Here is an 18,961-nt window from a genome sequence, read left to right on the forward strand (position 1 = left end):
CAATTATCACATCCAGCTGCTTCACTCAGCATTTTAAAATGAAATAAAAATAACAATTTTTTTTACAAAACATTGGATGTAGATTACCCCTCCCAGAGTTCTTGAAGTCATAAGCTAAAGTACTAACTGCCCAAGAAGAAAGTAGGAAAATATCACTGTAGCATTTTATGAGAAGCTGCAGCTTTAGGCTCTTCAGAGCTGAGAAGGAATCATTCCATCCAGGACAGCGTGGCAATGGCAAAGGAGGACACAAAAGAAAGACATATGTGGGGGTCTCATGGAGTAAGTCAAAAAAATAAGGTAAGAGCCATCTCCTTTCTTGACAGCGCTGCCTGAAATGGCCACTCAGACAACACATCTCATCCTAAGTATTCCCTCTGCAGAGCAGAGCAAACATTTATGTCCCCATTTTGTTCAGGAGCATTGATACTTTTGAAACAGCAAAGCCAAAAATTAACCAAACAACCAAAAAGCCACAACAGGCAAAGAGCTGCTGTGCAGGGGCAGATGGATCCCTGCTGGTCCAATAGCCCAGAGCAGAGACCAAACCAAATAAAATCAGCTGCAGTGGTATTGCTGGGATGCAGAGACTTGAAGTTATTTCTTCAGCATGACTTGGGCAGCCCCACAGATCCTGTTCCCAGCCAGGATTAGATCACACAGCCCCTCCAGAAAGTCTGGCACACCGAGCAAATATTTCCTCGCTTACAATAACACAGGATCTTACACAGTTCTCTGTCTTGAAGTGAGGGGGATGAACAAACACTGAATTGTTTGAATAATATTGGTGAATCCAGATTACAGTTAGAGGGAATTCATGTTAGCCCAATTAAATAGTATGTCAATTCCCTCTAATTATCTGTTCCTGCAGCCCACCCGGTAATTACACTTAATGGGTCTAAATCAAATCAGCATGTTACCTGGGAAATAATTGGATTTATGTGCAATTTTTTAACGATCCTGAAAGGTACCCTGGAGATTTAAGTCCCCTGTGTGTTCAGGGTTTGATCCTAGGCTTCAATGTGCTTTGGATGTGGATCATTGGCCCTGATAAATTGAATGTGCCCATTCCCTGGCACTGAGGCCCACTGGTGTGGGACCACCCTTCTCAACAACTTTTTTAGCTTCCAAAACAAGGTGGCCATACCCAGACTTCCCACTGGAAACCATCTCTGGCCAGTTCTAAATTGCAAACTACACCTACACTAGGAGAGAACAATACCAGATTTCAGTGCTGCAGCAGCACATCCCCACCCTGAGCTGCAGGGAGTCTGCAGGGGCTCTGCTGAGGCTGTGGAGAGCAGGAGGATTTGCAGAGGCACCTCCAAGGGAAGAAGCACAAGCTGTGCTCTGCTGAGACCTGTACTGTGCCTCTGACCACCCCCCCAAAGGGTGGCACACATTAGAAACTAAGGCACACATGGTATAGAAAAATAAAATAAGCCATAGAATCATTGAGGTTGGAAGAGACCAAGATCATCGAGTCCAAACTTTGATCAAACACCACCACATTAGCTGAAAGTAAAATCTAAGCTTCTCTGCACTTTGATGGACCTTGGCCCTCAAGACACTTGGTAGGTGTAGGTAAATCTCCCTTGCCCCAAACTGAGACAGAACAGAGTATTTTATCAATCATTTCTGATCTCCTTACACATCCTAAGCTTTAAAATTAAAAGTACACACATATAGTGTATTTATTTATTTATTTACAGGCACAGAGAATTTGCAGGACTCCCAAACTCCTGACACTTTAAAGCAGTTCCATGCACATATCTGAGTCCTGTACATGCAAGACATGTGTCCAATAGACCCCAGATCCATCTATTGGATCAGAGGAGACCACGAATAGCACAAGGCTTCCCAAAAAACACACAAGGAAATTTATTTCTCACTGCTTCTATTTAAGCATGCACTTCTCTGAACGATTTATTTTCATTTCTAGAGGAGGTGAGCTGCAACACCTCTGCACAAGTTTTCCCTGCTTCCAGCAAGAGCAGTCTCTGAGGGGTGAGTACAGGAGACATCCTCTCATTGCCCTGCCCCCCAGAGCCCCACCATCTGAAAAATCTTTGTCTTTAGGTTTCAGCTTGATTTACTGTCCTCCATCTCCTTGAAATTCTGCCCATGAGAAACCAAAATAGCACCTTGCCTTGTGCATGAACCCCACAGAGCACCGAGCATCGGAACCACTCGATTTCAAACGCAGGGGAATGTCAGGGAGACAAAACTGCAGTGACAGTGGCTCCAGGGGATGACTGCACCATCTCTTAATTCCTCAGCAAAGGTACAAGCAAATGCCACTAACTTCAGTTTTGCTTTCTTTCAAGGAAGTCTTTCTCTTTCTAGTCTAACTACCTCTGTTCAAAGGCCTTCTGAGGCTTCAGCACGACTCTGACAAAAGAAGAATTTGGGTATCCCTATTTTATATTAAAGATGTCCTGTCCAAAGTCTGCAAGCCACTTCCCAAAGTGCCTCTAACACCTGTATACAAGAAAATTCAGACTCATTTTACCCAGGTAGGTGCTTAACCAAAACACCTACTGTGCCTCTAACACCTGTATACAAGAAAATTCAGACTCATTTTACCCAGGTAGGTGCTTAACCAAAACACCTACTTCAGTGACATGATCATAACAGGCTCCCTCAATAAGCAACAAAAAGAAATAGATATCACTATCAATTCAAGACAATTCAGACCTTAAATAGCTTCTTATCAAAGTATTTATGTTATATCTGCTGTTAAGAAAGACAAATTCAGAAACAGGATCCAAAAGCTTCTATTTGTCTTTTGCTAAAGTTATGATCAAATCCTATGCTGGGCAGTGAGCTCTTCACAAGGACTCTTTGATCACAATTCTTTGTGCTCACACTTTCTGGAAAAGCTCAAAACTCTATAGGAACACAGTCTTGGGGTTCAGCTCTTAAGCATATATTTACTTACAGCTCATAAACAATACTCAAGAACCCAAGAAGTCCACCCAACTTTCTTATTGTCCTGTATTTCCAATTTTATGAATGCATCATTCCTCAGTCCCCTCATTAGCCTTCTCCCTATAGATAGGTGGAAAGGCTTATTGAACTCACAACTAGATTCTGTTTGTGAGACTCAAAACTAACATTCTGAATCACCAGGGAAAGGCTGACTATGACCTGGTGTCTCTGGACTAATTCTCACATATTTCAAACATTATTAGTAATCTAGTGGGTTCAGATTAAAAGCTTGCCCAATCACTAAGAAACAGTGATTTCTGTCAGATTATACTGTTTCACTCTGAAAAATTTGAGCTGCCTGAAAAATGTTTTGGGGAAATGTTTTCAAGCAGCTTTCCCTGCTCTCTTTCAGGAAAATCACCTACTCTACACACTGACAAACTCCTTCTTTACTACGATATCTGTAATTAGCAAAGAATGCCAGGCCATAAATATTAATGCACAGATGGGTCCTGAAGTACCTCAGAAGTTCAGCACAGGCCTCAATAGTCAGATTTTTCAAGTGAGCTTTGATGCAACCCCTGCAGGTTCAGGAAGACTTGTCAGAACACCCCTGCCAGAGATGCATTTCTCACCCAACAAGGGATGTTACAATCACCCATGAAAATCCCACAACAAATGCAGGTGCTTCATTACCTACTTCTGATTTGAATTCCACAGAGATCTGGCCAGACCCCCTTGCTTCATTAGCACAGGTCTCTGCCTGCTGGAGCAAAAAGTCTTCTTCTGTGTTGCTGCTGGCAGTCTGAATGTTTCTGCTTTTGTTTTAAATCTTTTCTGAAGTCAGATCTGTTTTTCTCTCCTGTGAAAACTTCCCAGTATTTTGTTTCTTCCCCAAAAATACCGCTGCTGTGATGCTGGGGCCACGTTAGTAATGCCATCTAAAAATCTTGAGGCTGGTTATGAAATTCCATGTCCAGATTAATTGCCATAACCAGTTAATTCATAGAATCATTAAGGTTATAAAAGATCTCTAAGATCACCAAGTCCTATTAACTCAACACTGCCAAGTCCACTGCTAAACCATGTCCCTAAGCACCACATCTACACACTTTTGAATACTTCCAACTACAGTAATTCCACCACTTTCCTTGGAAGAGTGGAACAATGCAGCTTGTTCCAATGCTTGACCATCCTTTCAGTAAAGAGATTTTCCCAGTTTTTAGATCCTACCTAAACCTCCATCCCCAATCTGTTTTCTCTTGTCATATAATCTGTTACTTGGAGGAAGAGGCTGACCCCCACCTAGGTGCAACCTCCTTTCAGGTGGTTGTAGAGTGATAAGGTCCTCTCTGAGCCTCCTTTTTCCAGGCCAAGCACCCCCAGCTCCCTCAGATGCTCCTCTATCAGACCTGTGCTCAAATAAAAACAGGTCCTCTTCTCCAGCTGACATCAGTGGGCACAGTTTGTCCACATCAAACCTGATCTGTCTCCAAAATAATGTATCTGCTTCCAAGGCCCTGGTGGAGAATTATGTCTAGGCTGTGCTAACTCCCCTGCTGGGGCCAGGAATTGGCCAAGAGGGTGTTGGTTGTCCTGAGCCAAAGCTGCTCTGGGCTCACTCCTCCACAGCACGCATGACTGCACCCCAGTATCCAGCCCCATTTAACTTAAACACAGCTAATGAGATCGTGCAGAACACAGGGTAACATTTCCCAGCCTGATCTGGGAGCAATCAAAAGTTGGCTTCTGGCACGGCGTGGGCAGGAGAGGTTCCTGCCACACCACCCCCACCAGGGCCTGCTGAGGGCCCAGCTCTGAGGGCCAGGCAAGGAGCTCCCGCTGCCCTGGAGGGGCCAGCAGAGAGGGGACGAGTCCCTCTACCCCCCAGGACAGGAGGGCAGCTGCAGGGAGGATCAGGAGGAACCCCCCCATCACTGACACCATGAGCTGAGGGCTGGCAAGGGCTGGCACTGGCACCGGCAGAAGCTCGGGCTGCTGGCAAGCAGGAAGGAGCCAGAGCAGGAGCATCCCAGCAAGGCAGCAAGCGAGGGGGAAATGCTCCACACTGGGAGTTATCTTACACTGAAAATAGAGGTGGAAGGGAAAAGAAGTCCTAGAAGACGTCTCTGGTGAGTATTAAGTACAAAAATGCTTTGGTCTCAACAGAACAAAGAGATTTGATAGAGAAATACTTACTTGGCCTGCACTTGTACCACACGAGGAGGTACTTGCCGGTCCCGGGGCAGGGGTCCGTCCCAAAGAGCCGGCTGTTGACGAGGAACTGGCAGCTCCGCCTGTCCTGGCACTCGTCCAGCATCTTCTGCAGCCGGGGATAGGCACCAGAAACAGAGAAACAAAAGCACTTCAGTGTCCCCGATAAAGGGAACATCAAACAGAAACAACCTGCAGGAAGGGAAGGCCGTCCTTGCCTCCACAAGCAGCCCTGGCCGGAGGCGGGCGATGGTGCCCGACACCGTGGGTACCACAGGAGCCACAGACTCAGCGCTCCTTGCACTGTTTTAAGAGCAGGTTTTCATCCCCTTGCATGGGTGCAAAAGGAAGGATTTGCACTGGGATGGTCACAGAAATTTTGAAACACTTGCATGCCATTTAATCAGTATAATCCCAGGAAAAGCATCTTTGAGGACATGGATCCACCTTGACAGTTAAAAGTAAAGACTTGAACTCTGCCACCACCAATCTGCTTTAGTTTCTCTGGAGATACATAATTTCAAGACAGCTCTTGTCTCAGTTATATAAAAGCTGGTAAATATATAGACATATAAATTGCTGGTATTCCAATAATTAGTAGTTGTGGAGGGAACACTTAAACATCCAACTTAGTCAGTTTTTAATAGGGCTCATTCCTCTTCCCCCATGATTATTACATTCTTTTAGCTAAACTCAGGAAGGGGCTGTGAGTCAGGGGGTTCTCCCACTACTGGCATTTTGGGTCCTACCCCCTTTTCTGCTTTTCCTCTAGCACTTGCTCCCCACTCCCCATTCATAACACTCACAAAAACTCCATCTCAGAATCCTCAGGGGCAAGACATTCTGTCTCCTGCTAGAAAATAGCTTCATTAAGGAAGATTAATGATTTCTTTTAACCCTGTGATCCTCTAAAGCAGTGGTGGGGGGGAGAATATTATTGAGTGGGGCAGTAATTAAGTTTTAAATTCAGCTGGAGGGCTAGGGTGGTATTTATGTACTCCTGTAGAGCCCCTAAAGCACTAAAATTACCATAATGTTTGCCTGACACACATGAACCTGTCAGAGCATTTTGAGACCACAGAGCGAGGTAATCCACCAGCCTCGTTAAGTCCCTGTGATACAGAGCTGTGAATTCCAGCCCCAAAACAATTAATTTTCACTTGCAAGGAGGCACTGGAAAATCCTTCCTCAGAAATTCCCCTAGGCTCCCCTGGTCTCTTTTGTCTTCTCTCTGTTCACTTTTCTTACACCCACCTCGATATTTGGGCTTTCCCACAATCTCTCCCTGTGCCATTAACATAAAGGCTGTTCCTGCTCAACCATGTGCCACCCAAACCAATTTTCTCTCTGCTTCAGTGAGTACTTTTTATTTTTGAGTTTTCTCTGAATGTAATATATAGAATCTTTAGCATTATAACTCTGAATGTCATGCTTTGAACAACAGCTGTTCCAGTTTCAAGTGCAATTTGAAGCTGCCTCATTTGCAGTTGCTCATAACTTCCTACAGCTTTCACCTTTTGGGCTGACACATGCAAGAATTCATGCCTGCCTCAAGTCTGACCTTTATTTAAAGTTCAAACCAAAACAATCCAGGCCTTTTCTAGCAGGCAGAGAACATATGCTGTTGTTTTCCACTTACAAAAGTAATAAAATGTAGGCATTTAATTTAAAAATACAGGATTTAGGATGGAAAGGCTGAAAGGAGGTGCACACTGAAGGAGGTGCCTGGGAGCATTAGCCCTAGCTTGACCATCACATTAAAATGCATAGAAAGAGCATATTCTTTCCTCTAGGCTCATAAGGGTTGGCTGCTCACTCAGCATGTGAAATTTAATTTAATGCAAAATCCAGTGAGTTGCAAAGGAATTTAAGCGAGGATCCAGCACAGATAACTCTTTTCATCTCAAAAAGCAAAGAACAACTGAAACAGTTCTGGAGGGCTACACATATGGAAAGAAACTCTCTTCAAATCATTGTGCACCTGAAAGGATTTTCTGCTACTGGACAGCCATGCTTCTATAAAACTAGAACTAAGAATATTGAGCAAGGGAAAAGAAGCAGGACTCCAAATGTTTCCTTTCCTTCTAGGGAAGCTTTCTTCCCTCAGAGGCAGCAGGCTTGGGTTTTGAACTACAAACCTGTTCACAGCAGATGGGTGAGCATTTCAAGAGCCTTCAGAATTGTGTCATGGCTGCTGTTAAAACCAGCTGGAAAACCTCTCTGGGTTTTCTCAGGAGCAGAGACTGAGTTAGGCCAACAAGAAAACAAGTTTGAAAACCTCAGCTGAGATACCTCAGCAGCACTTGTTCATCTGGAACAAAGCATCAGGAACAAAGACAACAATTCACTGACCTCAGAGAACCATGGACATGGGCAGCCTTCAGGTAGTGCCACTTTGTCTTGGCTCTGCTCTAACTTTTGGCAGCTCTGGCTTATTCCTTGTATTCCACATAAATGAAACCTCCTGAGTTTACTTCCTGTGGTATGCAAAGGGTAGAACAGGGCAGCAAAAAACAAAGCCTTAGGGAGAAATTTGTAACTAAATTAAGGAGCAAAAGTCATCCCTGCCGTTGTGAGAGCATAGAAAAAAGTGAAGGTTTCTTGGGTCTCAATATGCCATTTACTAATTTGTTATAGTGTTTAGCTACAGTTCCAATTTAATTTGACAATAGCCATGATTCTGAAAAGTTTCACGGGGGGAAAGAAATCAATATTTCCTTTTCATTCATGTAACTCCATTTTACCTCCCCCCAAAGGGCAACATTTTTTCCTGGAAATCTAAAAAAACAATTAAGATTTCTGATTCCCTGTACACAGTTTGAGTAATGTCTCATGAACAATGAAACATATCAATAAAAAGTAAAATTAAAAAATATATATGTTCAATCCTTAGTGAAATACATCAGGAAAAAATGCAGGGAAAATTACTTCTAGTTGACGGTGCATTTTCTTGATTAAAAATTTTAAAAAATGTTGTTACACCAGTTTTAATGTTAACTTAAAAACTTGCACATATAACTTTTAACTATCCTTGCATGCACAGAAATTTTCTTTCCCACTGCTTTCATCAGTATGTGCTATGTACCAGCATCTTCTTAAACACTGTGCAGAACATGTGTGATCATGAGATCCTCCAAAGGTACAGCTCCCTGCAGGTCCAGAGGTTCTGGTGTTTACCAGAAGCCAAGACCTTGGCTTTCTGGCCTTACTCTCAAAAATCATACATCTAGGCAGTATCAGAGCTCTGGCAGATGTCAGATGATTTTTCTGAAGTATTTGCAGATGATCAGGTAGACTGACAGCAGAAAAATTGGGAGTTCACTTGGTAGTGAGGGAATGTCTTGAGCTCTCATGGTTTTTGCTCAATGGATGGAAAAATGTAGGCACTATGTTTTCCTTGCTGCTCTGGTTGCCACTGTCAGCTGAAAAGGTGGGAAAACATGACCACAAAACCAGCCAGAAAGAGGTCCACAGACAATGTAGATTTGCACAGGAACAGCAAGAGGCTCACAGAACTGTCCCTAACTGGGAAGTACAACCAGCTCCTTACGCCTCCAACTCTGGTAGATCCCTGACTAAAGCCAAATAAAGTCACCTCAGTTTAGATTATATTATAGCAATCACTCCAACTGAGTGAAGCAATCACTCCAACTGAGGAAGGTGGAGGAGGAATTCAGGAATTCCTGTCTGGCATGAAAGGGGAGGGAAGACACATTAATTGCACTGTGCCATTTTATAATTGTGTTACAGTGGTAAATCAGGCCTGAGGGCTGACAGCCAGTGCTCAGGAGGGAAACTGTGGCTGTTGAAACCCATTCCACTCCCTGGTTCATGACTAAGCTAAGAAGCTGCAAGATTTAGAGGAGATAAGAGAGCAAGAAAAGTGAATTCAAGTAAAACAAACACTAATCTAACCCCTGTGATTTATGCCCTGGATTAATCTCCCTGCGGTGACCTGGGTCTTAAAGCAAGGGCAGCCTCAAGCTCAAAATCATGTCTTTCAAGTAGCCACTGCAGATGAAACAGCATTCTCGTGCTCATTTTGTTGTGCTCATTAGCTAAGTAATTGCTTGTGCTCATTAGATAACAACCTTTTAAATGAGGAGCTGGATGTGAGCTCTGCAAGGAGGCCATCCCCAGCCATTCCCAGGGGTATGCTCGTTTTTAGTCTGTCTCTTCAAATCACTCTTCAAGAAGTGCTTCCACTGCACGCTTAAAATAAACCACAGCTGAGTTTAACACCCAAGGCAATTAAACTTATCTCAGTTCTTGGTCCCTCAGAGCAGTTCAGAGATTCAGCACACAGGGTGAAACTTTGGGCCCATAGAAGCCAATGGCGAAACTCAAAGGGAACAAGGGCTTTGCCACAGGGCTGCTCCCTGTACAGCCTCCATCTTCAAAGGACCATAAGGATGACTGCAGGGCATGTCAGTCATGCATGAAATTACAGAGAGGAGCCCTACTAAATAATTGCCCAAACTGTGTGTTGCTGGGGAGAGTAACTCACAGAGCAAGCTGCATGAATGTATCACAACCATGTGCAAAGACACATAGCTTTGTATTAAGAAATTTATGCAAGATACAAGTAACTTTAAGTATTTTTAGGTCAAATTCAGTCCAGGCATGGACATTATGGTAGAGTTACACCAACACTTATATTGGTGTCCCTTCAGAGTTTTTGTAATGGGAATAAGTAAATACAACAAACAAAGCAGCATGAACTCTCCCTACAGCACAGTGCATTCATAATAGCTTCATGTCACATTTCATTTGAATTTTGATACTCTTTTATGTATCCTTGCACACTGGTAATACTTTAAAACATGCTATAAACTTAGTGCTTTCAAGCTGAAAACTTATTTACAGGTCCTGTTTCTGAACACTGAACATTCATCTCCATTCATGCAAATTACTGAAGTCCATGGAAGAAGATTTTCCAAGAACCAGCTACAGGGAAGCACAGACTACATGAGGAAGTGAAATCCATGCTGCCTATGGCTTCACTGAGCCACCTTCCCAGCCTTCTCCACTAGAAACTAGTTCAGCTTTGCCCAAATTACTGCATTCCATGTGTGTATCACTTGAAGAAGAGATCAAGGCCCTGAATCTTGGTCTATAGCAGGTTTTAGTGCTGTACTAACTCTTATCACTCTCCCATGGACTTTGCTGTGCTCACAGCAGAGTCAGCAGGAGGGAACTATGCCCACATGTTTGGTGATTCACATGAACATACCAGACTGTGAAATAAAGGACTGAAAACTGGGCATGCATTCCCTGTCACCAGCTCTGCTATGGGGGTAGTTAATGCCAGCAGGACAGTAGAGCAGACAGCAGTGGGCTGGGATGTTAAAACACCAGCAGGATTCACCAGTGCTCCTCTGGCAGGGCCTTGAAAGAGCCCAGAAACAGCAATTCACAAAGAGCAGCAACATGTTCATCAAATAGAAGGACCTGATAAAAGCTGCATTACAAATATCACCTAATTAACATTACCTACATTTCCTAACAGTAGGAAACTTAATCTGTATGCAGGGTCAACTTCAAAGGGAGAGGAGGTCTAAGCTAAAGAAATACAAAAGGATGCATAACCAAAAGTCATGGGATTAAAGAAAGGGAAAGCTTAAAACACAAAGTTGAAAAAAAAAACCCTGGGAGCAAACCATTACACTGTCAAGCAGGGTCTTAGTGGCAATGATGGAAGCCCCATGACTCAGAAAGTTTAAATTTAGAGTAAACAAAGCATTAGGAGGCTTACACCCTGGGGAGTAGTCCTGCCTCATCAGGGAGACAGGCTGCACTGGCCACCTCTGCCTCCAGTGCCTCCTCTCCTGCAGGACATAATCACTCTGCTCTGATGAGCTACTTCAGTCGTGCCAAAGATTTCACAGACACAGCAATTTAGAGATTGTCTGTGACCTCTGCATCCAACAGTTCTACTTGCAAATAACTAGCTGGAGGAGCCACTTGCCAGAGAGTTTTATTTCAGCTTAGGCAAGATTCATGAATGAAATAGCACTGGTTATGTGATTTTTAACAGCAGCTTTGGCAGTGCAGAAAACTCTTCTGGACCTTGAGTTCACTGCTCACCAACCTCTGCAAAGTAATTAATATGGTCTGAAAAAGAGTTGCCCACACCGCTCTTTAGTTCACTGACATTTTTGAGACTGAAATCTTCCTTGTTCAAACTGCCTAGAAACTGTGGAGTTCTAATATTCAATATAACAATGGGTTCTCCTCCCAGTGGTACTGGTGACCATTATTCTTCCTTTCTACCAATTTCTTCCTTCTTTCCCCCTGACCATCATCACCTTCTAGATGTTCAGAGTAATGAGAAAGGGCATGTTTTTATTCCTGTTGAGGCCACTTAGGGCTGTGACATCAGTGGGACCCTGTAATATCTGGTGACTGGACATGTCAGGAACCATTGTCCTTGTCCTGCCAAGAAATCTGGAGCAGTTGGGAATGTTTCCTTTTACTTGGTATTTTACCTTTAATCCCGAATAACTGGGGAAAACAAAATCCACTTTGGAAAAAGCATCAAAAGAGCCTTCTCTTTTTGCGATCAACAGCTGGCCTGTGCTTTGAGAGCCATTTCTGGAAAGTTTGTCTCATCTTTTTTTTTTTTTGATTTCACAGAAACCTTCCTGGTGGATGAAAATGAAAAAAAAAAAAAAAGTGGGAGGAAGAGTTCAGGGAATCCTGGGGTCAGCGTGCAAGGAATCTGCTCCCTTTTGCCGGGCTGCTGAAGCGATAGCAGATGGTGGCAGACAAAGTTGTCCTGTCTCTCACCCAAAGGACAAAAGGAAATACCACATCAGCAGCACTAGTGATCCTTGTCACCAAGGTCCGGTTGTCCTGGAGAGTGTTGAAAGAGACACAGGGCACAGGCCATGCCCACAGGCCCTCCCCAGATTAGCTAATCTTTCTAAGGAGAGTTGGGATTCAGCTCCAGAGCACCTTCTAAGCGCAGCTCCTCTTGGGGAAACAAGTGACACAGCAAAATATTGCCCTTGGAAGAGCATCTATCTGCTGATTTCAGTACCTGTGCATATGAAGAGAGAAATTAGTCCTCAATGTCTTTGGTAAATATCAGGGGGCAGAAGCACAACAAATTAAGTGGCTCTCCAGGGTTTTTTGTTTTCCTTACAAATAAACTATGGTTTTGTTTTCTGCCAATTTATCAAAATGAGAAAATTGCAGATAATCAGCTGTAAAGAGTAATACAGTTTTCTGGTAATAAGCAATAATTTTAGCCAACCATTATACATTCTTCTGTACAGATCTCAAGTGTTTCATTGCTGAAAACAAGAGGCATCAGAAACACTGGTCCAGAATTCAGCCTTCCAGTACATAAAAGGGGCTCACAAGAGGCTTACAAAAAGGGTGTGTAGTCATACAACAAGGGGGAAAGGCCTTGAGGTGAAGAAGGGTAAATTTAGATTAGATATTAGGAAGAAATTCTTTACTCAGAGGGTGGTGAGGCACTGGAACAGACTGCCCAGTTCTGGCTGTCCCATCCCTGGAAGTGTTCAAGGCCAGATTAGATGGGGCTTTGGGCAACCTGATCTAGTGGAAGGTGTCCCTGCACATGGCAGGGGGTTGGAACAAGATGAGCTTTAAGGTCCCTTCCCACTCAGACCATTCTATGAATCCGTGATGATTCTATGAATGTCCAAATGCTTTGTGCATTTGGAAATCTCCCACTGAGTCTGACATTACAGTGTTAGAACAACAGAAATGTGTAGCCTGGGGTCACTGGGTCACTGCCCTAATGTCTCATACATACTCTCCCAGGTGGTCTGCAAACAAAACAAGTGACTAAAGCAAGGAATCCTGGCAGCCAATCACATAAAGCTGAATTAGTAGTGGTTCTCTCAGAGTAATCAACTCCTTCTTTTCCCTTTTTAACATAGAAACAGTATCTGAACTGAACATTTACAGTGGAGAGAGATTGTGAATGGGAGTTTACATGCACAGCTAGTGTTTGCAGGGCACAGTTCATAAATGCTCCTCACACTCCCTCCAGACCACTCGCCAGAGAAGCAGCAAATTTATACAGTCATGGGTTTGATTAGACACAGTGATTTTATATACATAGTTATGAAGGGTTTGGTTTGGCTGACTTTTCCAATTACTGACAACCAGAATATGCACACAATTTGTCCTGCCTGTAGCAGCCATATATCGGACTTGCAAAACCACAAAAATACACACAATTTCCTTGTCTACAGCCTTCCAGTTTTCCTACACACATGCATTTCCTACCAGTGAGCTGCAGGCAGCTTGCCATTCAGCTTGTGGAGTTCCTGGCTTATCCCTCAGAGAGGCCTCACCCCCTCCAGAACTGAGAGAAGATGAGATTCATCTCTGGCATTTGGACTCATCCTACCCTGAGCAACCACAAATCATGGAGGGATCAAAGCCACATCTGGGGGCACCAAAGAGGCTGTGAGTCTCCTCCAAAAAGGTTCAGGAACTTGCCAAAGGTGTCCCAAGAAATTTGTGGCAGAAGAGAGAATGTCAGCTGCTTTCCCAGCAAATCTGCATCCCCCAAAATGGGTTAACAACAGTGTTTTAGTCTCAGTCATGTAAGAAATGTACTGCACAAGGGATCTCCTGCAGGACTACCTACAGGGAACACAGTTCTCGCTCTGATAAACAGGGATTGGGAATTACAAGCCACCTAAATATTGAAGGCAAAGCTAATGGGGAACAGGTCTGAGGACATAAAAAGCTAAGAGAGGCAGGTAAGGATTTATTTTCAATCCCTCCTACACATAAAACCATGAAATGGAAACCCTAGGGTAATATCTTCCCTCTTCTCAAGTTCTTCCAGATGCCTTAAGTGGGCCACTCACCCACAAGGGTTCAGGCGATGCTCAGAGCTATCAATCACCTTAGTAAATGAAATGTTGCAAGTAAATTTTTCAGTAAATCAATAAAAGAAGTGAAGGCTAGCCTCTGCCAGAGCTTTCTCTCTGTGTTCTCCCACCCTAAACAACACAACTGCCTCTCATCTGTTTCATTATGAATTTTTGTTATCATATCTGGGAAAATCTTCCACTGATAAGGACCACGTCCTCCCATACTACAGCTCTGTCCCTTACTGTGCAGGGGAAGTGTCATGAGGGCAAGTTCAAATCTGTCAGCTTAAGGGTTACACTACAGCCAAACACCAACCTTGTGCAAATTCTTGAGAACTTACCACTGGCATTTGGAAGCCAAAGCACTCACATCAACTTTTTAAAAAATACTGTAAATGTCTCTTAAAAACCCTGGATGCAAGAGGGAGAAGTGATGTGGAAAACTCTGGCCTTTAGCCAAATTATAAAAGAAATTACTCACTAACCCTGTAGGTTCATTAATCTAGTCTGTTATAAATTTTTATTATGAGTTATTATTGATTCTAAGCCATAAACATACTGGATGACTGAGAGCTTTGCCCAAAAGTTTTCACAGTCCCAAATCTGGCACTTGGAAAAACTTGTGCTTGCTTCAATACCCAGGAGCAGACCCTGTTCATCTCAACATCAGCCAACTCATGTTTCTAATTTTAGTTGTTCCTACTGAGAGTTGAGTAACACTGGCACCTTCCAAATAATCCTTTGATTTGCTGACGTCACACGTGCTCTTGGGACAATACACAGAGACAACTTTCCCTACACACATGGTCAGAGCTGATTAACTACTGGGGGATGTTACAAGTTTAAGTGATGTATGACCACTTACAGTGGCCTAAGAGCCAAATGAGTCACCAGAAGTAAAGCCAAGGATTCTCTTTGGGTTTCAAGTTACCAAAGTAAAAGCCTCTTGAAATAGGATCTAAAGCAAAAAGAATGCTATGGCAATTTCTGAATGTGTTGAAAAAGCTATTAATTGGGAAGGAAAACTATAAACATAATGCTCTTCAAATACAGTCAAACATAATGCAGTCCTGAAGTGTAATTCTCCTTCAACCACATTCCTGAACTGTTACTGACTAGAGTTGCAGGAAAACTAAATTCACTGTCAAAATCTAATTCAGTCCTGTCTAAACTACAAGGATGAATTATCCACTAAGCTGAGTGAGATGTCAGAGCTCCTGTGCTGGGTAGCCCTGCTTAAGGCAGGTCTGTGCTGCACGAACACTGAGAGCTGCTGCCTGGCCAAGGAAAGGTGAAGTTCAAAATTAAGGAATGCATTTTAACAATACCTGAAGAGAAGTACCAACTGAACAGGCAACATCTTCCTTAATTAAAGTTGCAAAAGAGTGGGGATAGCGAGAAGGACACAGCTGATGACTTGGTACAATTCGGCCATAAAAAGAAGACTGGATGCTGATGGTGGTTCTGTGGGGACATCTCAGGGACACATATTCTCCATCACAGGCATGGTCTGTGTAATTCTTCAGTACCTGTGATATGTAACCTGCAAAAACCACAACAAAAACCATCATTAGGGAAAAGTAGTTAACAGTTAGTTGATTTACAGCAGTGCAGCAAACAAACACAAAATAATAGGCAATGAGGGATGCAGATTTTAGTACTCATCTCACAAAGGTGCAAAGGAGAGACACAATTACAGGGACATTAGGGACACTTGGTGATTTGACCTTCAGCCATGTTTCATATCCTTAGTGGAAGGAGCATTTGGATGCTCTAAACTCTTAGTTGAATCATACAATTTATTTACATCAGCATATCTGTCAGGTTTACAGGAAATGCAGCTGAGCCAGACCCATCATTTAGACTCAATCTAGATGCTGCATGCAATTTTTGGACCCCCAATACAAGACAAATTTCAATAAACTGGAGTGAGTACAGAAAGCCACCAAAAAGGCTGGAAGCTGGAGCATTTTCCCTGTAAGAAGTGGCTTCTTCAGCCTGGACAAGAGACATTTTTGGGAGGAAATAACAGCAGCCTGCCAGTATCTACTCTGAGGTTATCAAAGAAATGGAGCAGGCTCTTCACAGTAGGAAAATGAGAAATAACAGGCACAATTAGAAACAGGAGAGTTTTAGACCGACTATATGGAGCAACTCCCTCAGAGAGCAGTCAAGCCGTGGAGCAGCTTGCCCAGAGAAGCTGTGCAGCCTACATTATTGAAAGTTTTCAAGACGTTACTGGATAAAGCCCTGAGCCACCTGGTCTGACATTTTAGAGCAGTAGGTGAGACCAGAGAAAGTCCCTTCCAACATCACTTTTCCTATAAACTAATGATCATGGGCAAAAAGCCCCAAATGCAGAGTCACTAAGGGGAAGTTTGAGGTACAACTGGTTGTATGAGGTCCTATTTCATCCTGGCACACCAGTCCCATCTCTGATCTCCTTTAACATTATACCATTTTAATTCTAGCTGCACCTTCTGTTCTAGGCCTTTGAAACTTCCTCAGAGCTTTGCTTTCTCTCTCATTCTGAACAGTCACAGTATTTTTAGAAGGGAAACACTGCACAGAACCAAATTTCTCTTTGTTTCTTAGGGATTATGTTACCCACTATAATGAAGTTGTTGACAAGAATAAAGCAGGAGGACAAAGTCAAAAGGGCTGATTACAGTCAGGTTGCCATGGGAGCTCCCAAACAATCCTGACTTTGCCACACTCATGGAAGCCTCCCACAGGGAACACTAGAGCATGCCCCATGTCAGTGTCAGCCATGACCCATTCAACCCCACAGATCTCCTCTCTGCAATGGGTTTGAAAGTCCCCTTCCCACTACTGCCACCAACACAAACCTACAAGCAGCCACCCCACAATGCCTGTCCCTATATTCCTCTTCCTCTGTGGAGGAAGACAGAGAGAGGACATGATGGGATGGCTGCTGCTATACTCCTAAGAGATAGAGTGGAGAGAAAAGACAAAGCAATTAAAGGAAATAATCTCTGGACAAATTCCTAAGAGGGAAGATAAAACTTGTTTTTCAAAAAAAAAAGACTGTTCTCTTGGTGACCCATAATCACAGAATGACTTAGGTTTTTACCTTTGCAAGTCCAGCCTTCTGTTCCAAGCAGGGCCAATTTAGTCCAGCTTTCCCAGTTCTGAACCCAAGGGTGGAGCCTCCACAACCTCTCTGAGCACCCTGTGCCAAAGCCTAACAACTGTCACAGTGAAACCTTTCAGAGAGAAGACTGGCTCCATTTTGTTTATACCTTTAGGTACTTTAAAACAATAATTAAATCCCACTTTCCCATTTTTTTACTTCCCATATCCAGACCTTTTACTGGGAATAGCTCTTCTTCCATGCCAACACCAAAACCTAGCTCAGGAGTGCTGTGAAAGACCACCAGTTTCAACAAATTTCAAGGTGTCTAAAGCAACTACGATTACTGTTCTTAGAGAAAACCAACACACAGTAATTTAGCTTCATTGTTCAGCTGCCACTGTGGGGGCTGGATTCTCTGATTTCTCTACATTTTAGCCTGTAGTTCTTACTTAAGAGCTCTGTTGCTGCAGTGCCTCGAGGTGTGTGCCAAATAAATATTTACTCAAATCAGCATATTAATTTCCAAGTCCCGCGGGCAGATTTTGCTCATAAGAAAAAAGCTGAGACACAGCCCCAGTTATCAGAGTGAGTGACAGGGCTGCATCAGATCAGCAAAAAACACTATTTAATTTAGTGCCTTTATTTCACTTGCTCAAGGAGGCACTCTGGGACAAAATTAACTACTTGGGTGGACCTGCTTTCCCAGTTGGTAGAATACATGCCCTGGGGGTGCTGCACACCTAGTCCTGGAATTAGTTCAGCTCTCTCCCTCAAAAGTAAGGCAACTATGCAGGATGGCCATCAGGGCAAGCAAACCACAACCAGAATCAGAATACAACGCAAAATATTGAAATGCATTTCCACGCTGTTAGTCCAGTGCATTAGGACTTTTCCCCGAGGCCACCCTTTTAAGGAGCCAGAGAAATACAACCAAAGTGTAGTCAGGACTCTAATGTCTCCTCTGAATATTCAACTACTCTGTCAGAACAGCCTCCTACAGCATGCCTTTCATCTTGCCAATTCACAATCAGGGAAGGTTTCAGCCCCTGCAATTAGTGTAGATCACTTGTTGAAACAGCTCCTTCCTCTCATCTTCCATCAGCAATCTCAAAATAACTTGAGTTCGCTCAAGCTCAAGATATTGATGGGATTGAATGCTTTGATGGAGACTGACTCATAATACACAAAGCACAATGCCTGAAACATCTGGCACTGACCACTGTCAGAGAGAAGAGACTGGATTAGGCACGGGCATGGTCACAGAGGAGTTGATGTTCTTCAAAGTGCAAAAGTAAGTGGCTGTAGAGAATTATTGCTTTTCTTTCCTCTTTAAGTGTGTCAGATTTGTACTATTTCATTGCTAGTTCTTTTGAAAGTGTTGGCATTTCATTACCCATTGATTCCTTGTTCAGTAACCCAAAATCTGAATTTTTTTCAGGACCCTTGTTGAATTTTCAGTAACAAGTCTCCAAGTAACCTTTTATACCCTTACATGTGGTACCAGGGAGGGAACTACTGGGACTCTCTTTGCTGAATGAAATGCTTAAACATGAAGCCAATGGCAGATCATTGAGGACTTTAATAGCACTTGTATACCAGGGTAAAACAAAGTTAGAGCAGGTGGTAATTTGAGCTTTTCTTAAAAAATATTAATTTCATTTTAAAACATGTTAAAAGCAACAAAGAAATCTAACAAATTAAGCCCATTAAGCATTTTCAAAATGCTTTACGTTCTGAAAACCTGGGATAACAAAAATAATCTCAATATGTTTTGGGGTTAACACTTCTCTTTTGTTAAGGATTGTGTCAAGGATGTGGAATCTTTGATGGTGGGCTTTCATACTCCCAAATTAAA

At 43.1% G+C, this 18,961-nt stretch overlaps 1 protein-coding gene across 2 annotated transcripts in view; it reads right to left on the reverse strand.

The window, feature by feature from the left end:
* The window catches only part of EVA1A (eva-1 homolog A, regulator of programmed cell death), a gene marked incomplete at its 5' end in the record, with an annotated part of 201,876 nt that overhangs the window by 130,271 nt on the left and 52,644 nt on the right, over window positions 1-18,961 (reverse strand). For both annotated transcript variants that reach the window (XM_084201574.1, XM_084201575.1), the window contains 2 exons: window positions 5,131-5,254; window positions 15,338-15,552. In XM_084201574.1, coding sequence (XP_084057700.1) covers window positions 5,131-5,254; window positions 15,338-15,552 — 339 coding nt within the window. The remainder of the gene's footprint in view (window positions 1-5,130; window positions 5,255-15,337; window positions 15,553-18,961) is intronic.

The sequence above is a fragment of the Fringilla coelebs genome, assembly GCF_963513975.1.
Source record: "Fringilla coelebs genome assembly, chromosome: 3".
Classification (NCBI taxonomy): domain Eukaryota; kingdom Metazoa; phylum Chordata; class Aves; order Passeriformes; family Fringillidae; genus Fringilla; species Fringilla coelebs.